Source organism: Diadema antillarum, unplaced genomic scaffold, assembly GCF_040938485.1.
Source record: "Diadema antillarum isolate AM-2024a unplaced genomic scaffold, OU_Dant_1.0 seq00001194_RagTag, whole genome shotgun sequence".
NCBI lineage: Eukaryota > Metazoa > Echinodermata > Echinoidea > Diadematoida > Diadematidae > Diadema > Diadema antillarum.
In genome coordinates this window covers 84,101-90,100 of record NW_027271990.1, presented here as the reverse complement: position 1 = coordinate 90,100, position 6,000 = coordinate 84,101, and the positions used below count along the sequence as shown (strand labels likewise).

The 6,000-nt window shown below is 39.6% G+C and overlaps 1 protein-coding gene across 1 annotated transcript in view; it reads right to left on the bottom strand.

Annotated features, from left to right (window-relative positions):
* Positions 1–2,041: 2,041 nt before the first annotated feature.
* The window catches only part of LOC139744606 (AP-4 complex subunit epsilon-1-like), a 44,330-nt gene continuing 40,371 nt past the window's right edge, over positions 2,042–6,000 (bottom strand). Inside the window, exon 24 of the mRNA XM_071655036.1 lies at positions 2,042–2,807. Within this exon, the coding sequence (XP_071511137.1) occupies positions 2,638–2,807 (170 nt within the window). The 3' untranslated portion in view covers positions 2,042–2,637. The remainder of the gene's footprint in view (positions 2,808–6,000) is intronic.

The window sequence follows — 6,000 nt, the reverse complement described above, 5'->3', positions numbered from 1 at the left end:
TGATGGTTTGGCAGTCTTCAAAAATATCTCCAGCAGTGAAGCTGACCGCATCAGGAAGAACAATTTCAGAAACTTGGCCTGAAAATTACCATCAGCTGCAATCTTAAGATCGTGAACTTCCTCGACATCATCCTCAACTTGAATAACGGCAAGTACTACCCATACCGAAAACCCAACGACAATCCGATGTACATCCACAGGCAATCTAACCATCCGCCATCGATAATCAAGGGCCTTCCAGCTTCTATAGGCAGACGCATTTCAGACATCTCCTGAGACAAAGAAACCTTCAAGAAAGCCACGTCGATGTATGACATTGCCCTGAAAGCCAGTGGGTATAAAGAAAGCTTGTCCTACATCAAAGATCGACCCAAACCTAAAAGGAAAAACAGAAAGCACAAAATCATCTGGTTCAACACCCCATTCAGCACAAACGTCCGAACAAACATCGGTCACACATTCCTGCAGCTGGTAGATAAGCACTTCCCAAAAACATCTAAACTTCTATGATATAATAATATGATATAATAATATGACCATAATACGACCAGTGACCCACAGAAATTTTGCAGATCACAGAAATTTAGAATTAGTAATTCATCACTGGTTTTTATCTTCCAAACTATGACGCTTTAAATCGTACCAACTTATCATCGCAATTATTGATCGATTGATCATTTTGCGTAAATGTTATCCTGTTTGAAACTGCAATTTGAAAGAGGAAGCGGAGGAGGGTGAAAAGGAGGAATCATGACGGATAAAAAGAAAAAAGAAGACAAGTGACAAAGGTGCAGCCAAATATGAGTGTCAGTACCAAGAACAGTGGCAGGTATGATTCCCTTGTGTTGGGACAGAGAAGGACAAATACAGCTTCCACAGTAGAACATGTAAAAGAACCGTGCAATGCAGCCTTTAAGGAATCGGCGATGCAGCCAGACATTGTTCAAAAGTAATTTTCCATCCAAATATGAATCTTTAAAAAAGTATCCTATTTGCATTTTATTCTCAGACAACCAGTTTACATATAAAATCATGAGATTTGGTGCATACCTGTAATGCAATTTCATTAACAAAACTGCCTCACAGATATGCATCAAATCTCGTAATTTTATATCCCAAATTAAAAAATCTCCCTAACGCGGTAGGGAGGCCCTGCTCCCCTGCCACACCCTTACCCCCACTTGGTCCGTTCTACTTCAAAAACATGGCATCTCTGTATCTATTATAGACACCATCTCTGAGATTAAGGGGCTCCCCTAATTTATTGCAAACTGTCTTGACCGAATTTCTGGATCATTAGACCCTTTTCAGTGAGTGGGCAAGTCTATGTACATGCACATGCACACGACAAACAACCAAATACACCAACAATACCCAAAACTGTGATCAGTAGTCAAATTACAATGAGATTACAAGATTATTTGGGCATTTAGAGACTTTGTCAAACTTGGATCTGTGGCAGTAAACTAATTATGACCCCACTTGAGAAAATGGAGCATATCACCACAGCTAAAATAGGAACCCTGCAAAGCTGTTGTATCTTTTTCTCAGCAAGAATCTTAAATTTGCACCAAAGATTTGAAGGCTGACAAAGGTCGGCAAAAAGATCTCAACTTTTTTGTAGAATAGAATACTGAAGTGATTCACTTGTACTCGATAAACATTTCTGGCATAGCTGAACAATGGTACCATTTCATGCTATAAAGCTGTCCATGAGCAATGCAGACATTGTTATGAGTTCACAGCACAATCAGCATAATTTTACAAATAACACGGGAATGACAGCAAATATCAAAGACATTTCTGCTAATATTTAATGTGGATATGAAGCTGCACTTCAATAGAGAGAACTGCTGCCATATCAATAATGAGAATATATAACAAAATTTCTTTCAACAAGGGCTGAATAGGTACATCTAGTATATGTGACCATCTTAAATCTATTTCTATACATGCATGCAGGGTTCAAAGAACCTTTTTCTTTTCATGTTTGTTAATTCAATCCAGATATTATGGTCTCAATCTACTGTTGTATATTTCTTTATTTTGTTTTTGCTTTCCTCTCTTTCCTTGAGAGCTTGTTAAGGACATTATGTTTTTGCTCTGGATTGTTAAGTGGAGTGATTCTTTATTGGTTTCCCCCTCATAAGAAGAAGAAGAACAACAACAACAAAATCTAGTCATACCCTGAGCCTACTCACATATGGATTCTCAAGGATGCACTGTGTGTCAGCAATCCCCAAGAATAGCAACATCGAGACACCACTTGTCTTTCCGATTCAAGGAGGCTTCTTACAGTTCCTTAGAATTGGGCTGTGCTCTCTTACAGTATATAGGTGACAGCCCAGCATCATATCAATGTTAACCCATTGTGGACAGGCTGATTTTGCTTTATCACACATTTCCTATTGACTCTTGCCTGAGTATACTCGGGAGTAGAGGTCTTCAATGGATTAATAGGATTGCCACATTTCATTCCCTAGCACACAGGGATTAACATCATATGCATATTTTCATGGCATTACAGATTGAACTGAAATGTTACTGCAACTGTAGTTGTGACATGTCCAGACTTGAGGTATGGCAAGTAGCGGCAAGAGTAGAAGTAGCAGGAGGTACGTGTGGTTTCCAGGGGGGCTACCTCACTGCTTCTCCTCGCAGCAGACGGGCGCAGTTCTTTGCCAACACCTGGGAGAGCAGCTTGCTCCTGGACTTGACCCAGAGGTCCAGCTTACCACCCTCCATCTTGACATGGACCAGACAGGTGGAGGAACCCAGCAGGGAGCCACAGATAATGCCCTCGTTGCCTGGCAGCAAGACAGAGATAGAAACAATAGATCTTGATTATTGTTTTTACTTTTTCGGGGGGGGGGGGGGGGGTGTGCTGTGTTACAAGTGTCACTTTCATTTCATGCAGACATTCATGTCATATATATATATATATATATATATATATATATATATATATAAACATTGTAGTTGTTCCGCGTATTGGCAGTACTAGAAATAGCAATAATAAAGTCACAACAGAGGAATGCAGGGAATGCATTAATAGCCAATCTTGATTTAATGAATAATCCGAATTTTCGAGGAACCTTCCTCTTCTTTCATCCCTGAAGAAGAGGAAGGTTCCTCGAAAATTCGGATTATTCATTAAATCAAGATTGGCTATTAATGCATTCCCTGCATTCCTCTGTTGTGACTTTATTATTGCTATATATATATATATATATATATATATATATATATATATATGTCTTTTTCTAATCAGACTAATGTCTTCCCTTCACTATACTTCCTTTTATTTCTATCATTCACGGTGTGTAGGAGTTTATGCAAAGGTTGAAACACTCTTCAGCCAAAAAACAAAAAGATAACCCCCCCTAAAAAAAAGAAATAAAATTGCATAACTTATGAAGCAGACTCTAGAATACACAATTTATATTCCAAGAGGCAGCAAAGTGGGAAACACAAAATGCATAAGAAGATGATGCTACACAAATATGAACATACAGCTGTATATATGTAAATAGGCGGTGTAGCTCTTCACCCCCGAACAGTTTCTTGCCATGTCAACTTCTACTCACTCACTCACTCACTCAAAAAAGATAAATAATAATAATAAATGAATTTCTATCAAAGTTGGGAAATTAAACCACACAGTACGATGAGGTATGAGCAATACGAATGCAGGGAAAGAACCATACCCATTTTCACTCATTACTCCACATACAAACATGCAAACACAAATACACAAAAAGTACATGTAAGGGCTGCCACAGGTAGCCCTGCTGCGATTGGGGGAGGGGGGGGGGGGGGTTCAGGTAGCAAGTTAGTATTCACAAGGTTTATAAAATTTACCATATAAGCCCTTTATGAGTAATTAACAAAAATATATCATCACTAAGATATAGGCCTATGTACACTTTATATTTAGGTTACTCATAAGAAAAAAGTCTCATGAATTTGGCTAACTTATTTTTCTGATTTAAGGACGTTCCTCAGTTGAGTTTATGCACATCCTAGCTGCGCAGGTTGGCAGTGACATAACAAAGAGCGTAGAAGCGCAGGCACGAGTGATGAGCTGAGCTAGCAGAGCTGAGCTGAGCAGCTGCTAGTACTAGTAGATTGAGCTAGAGTTTGGTACGTACGGATACCCGACAGCTCCCCCCCGCGGCGCGGCGGTGGCTGCGCTGGGCAGCCTCGCTCGGCTCGCGTGCCGACTGTACGCGCTACAATCTGTACGTACGCAATGTTCAGAGGTCTGAGCCGCATATCATATACATGGTCATGGTAAAACAACACTGATCGACGATTGGGAAGCTTGGAAGTGGAACTGATCAGCTGTTTCCATTTTCAATCCATCTTCAATCAACGTTATTATCTGTTTTGTGACATGCATTTCATTATCTGTTCATCAACTGGTCAAGTCGAGTGCTAAGGTAGGGCCTACCTAGGGCCTACAGGCCCTCGTCGGGGACTACTAGTCTACAGACTAGGTGTTAAAAACAACAACAACAACAACAACAAAACAAACATAATTCATGACACACATTTCATCTTTAGGTCTAGTAACTAAAACAATCTGAGTATCTCTGTTAAAATCTAAATTAGATCTAAACTTGTCATTACTAATACAAAATATTGCTTCTTTTTTTAATTTTGTTTACAAAATACAAGGTCATGAAAGTATTATCAAACATGTATTTATCACTTTCACCATTCAGATATTAATCGTTGATCACCAAATCTGGTGTAACAAAAGGAGAATCATTTTTTTTCGGGGGGGGGGGGGGGGGTACTCAGGGTAAATCTTCATAGTATACAACACGCACTTTACCAACCACTGCAATAATCAACACTTGCAATCTTCAATCAACGTCATTATGTTAAGATTAATTGTTTTTCCTTTGGAGGACCGTCAGACTAATGCCAAAATCCCATTTCCTTATATTTATTCTTCTTCCTCCATTATCACTTTCTGCACCTGGTTGCAGCAAGTGGGTAAAATAAGCAAACAAATTATAAACATGTCAATGTTTTCCACGCTTGCGTCCACATAATATCATTATGGCTGTGTTAAGGGAAATGATAACAAAAAACGCACATGGACCTTCCTTTCTGAATATTTGTTCACCATATCACTGCAATTGTGACACATTGTTGTTGTTTTTTTTCAGTGAACCACATGAGATTCATGCATCCTGGCAGGGTATAACCCTGCATTGTTTCCTGACCAGATTTGGGGTCTTACGATGATTTCTGTCGCAAGGAGGCTCTGCTAGCACAAAAACAAGCACATGAACCCCCCATTTTTACTATTTTTCTGGGATGAGTAAGTCTTCTTCTACAATTTGGTCAAGTTTCGTGAAAATGACATGGGTTTTGAATGTACAGCATATGTTTTATGAACCCACCCTGTCAGGGCATCCCTGCCGAGGTTCCTGACCAGATTTTGGGGACTTACGATGATATATGTCGCATGGGGACGCTGCCAGCACATGAACCCCCCACTTTTTATCGTTTTTCTCGAATTAGTAAGCCTTTTTCTACAAGTTTCGTGAAAATGACATGGGTTTTGAATAAACAACGTGAGATTTATGAACGTACCCTGTCAGGGCATCCCTGCATAGGTTTCTGACCAGATTTTGGGGGCTTACGATGATATATGTCGCATGGGGGCGCTGCTAGCACAAAAACGAGCACATGAACCCCCACTTTTTATCGTTTTTCTGGAATGATTAAGTCTTCTTCTACAATTTGGTCAAGTTCCGTGAAAATGACATGGGTTTTGCATGTACAGCATAAGTTTTATGAACCTTGTCCTTTAGCTCACCCCTAACAGAAAACATCAATGAGAAGGATTTGAGAGATTTCGGTATTTTCTGCCGCGTGAGGGCGCTGCTTGCTCAAGAATTAGAGTGTAAACCCTAACTTTAAAACCTTTTCTTCGTTTTGGGTTCCTTTTTTCTGCAATTCTTGCAAATTTGGAGGAAATAA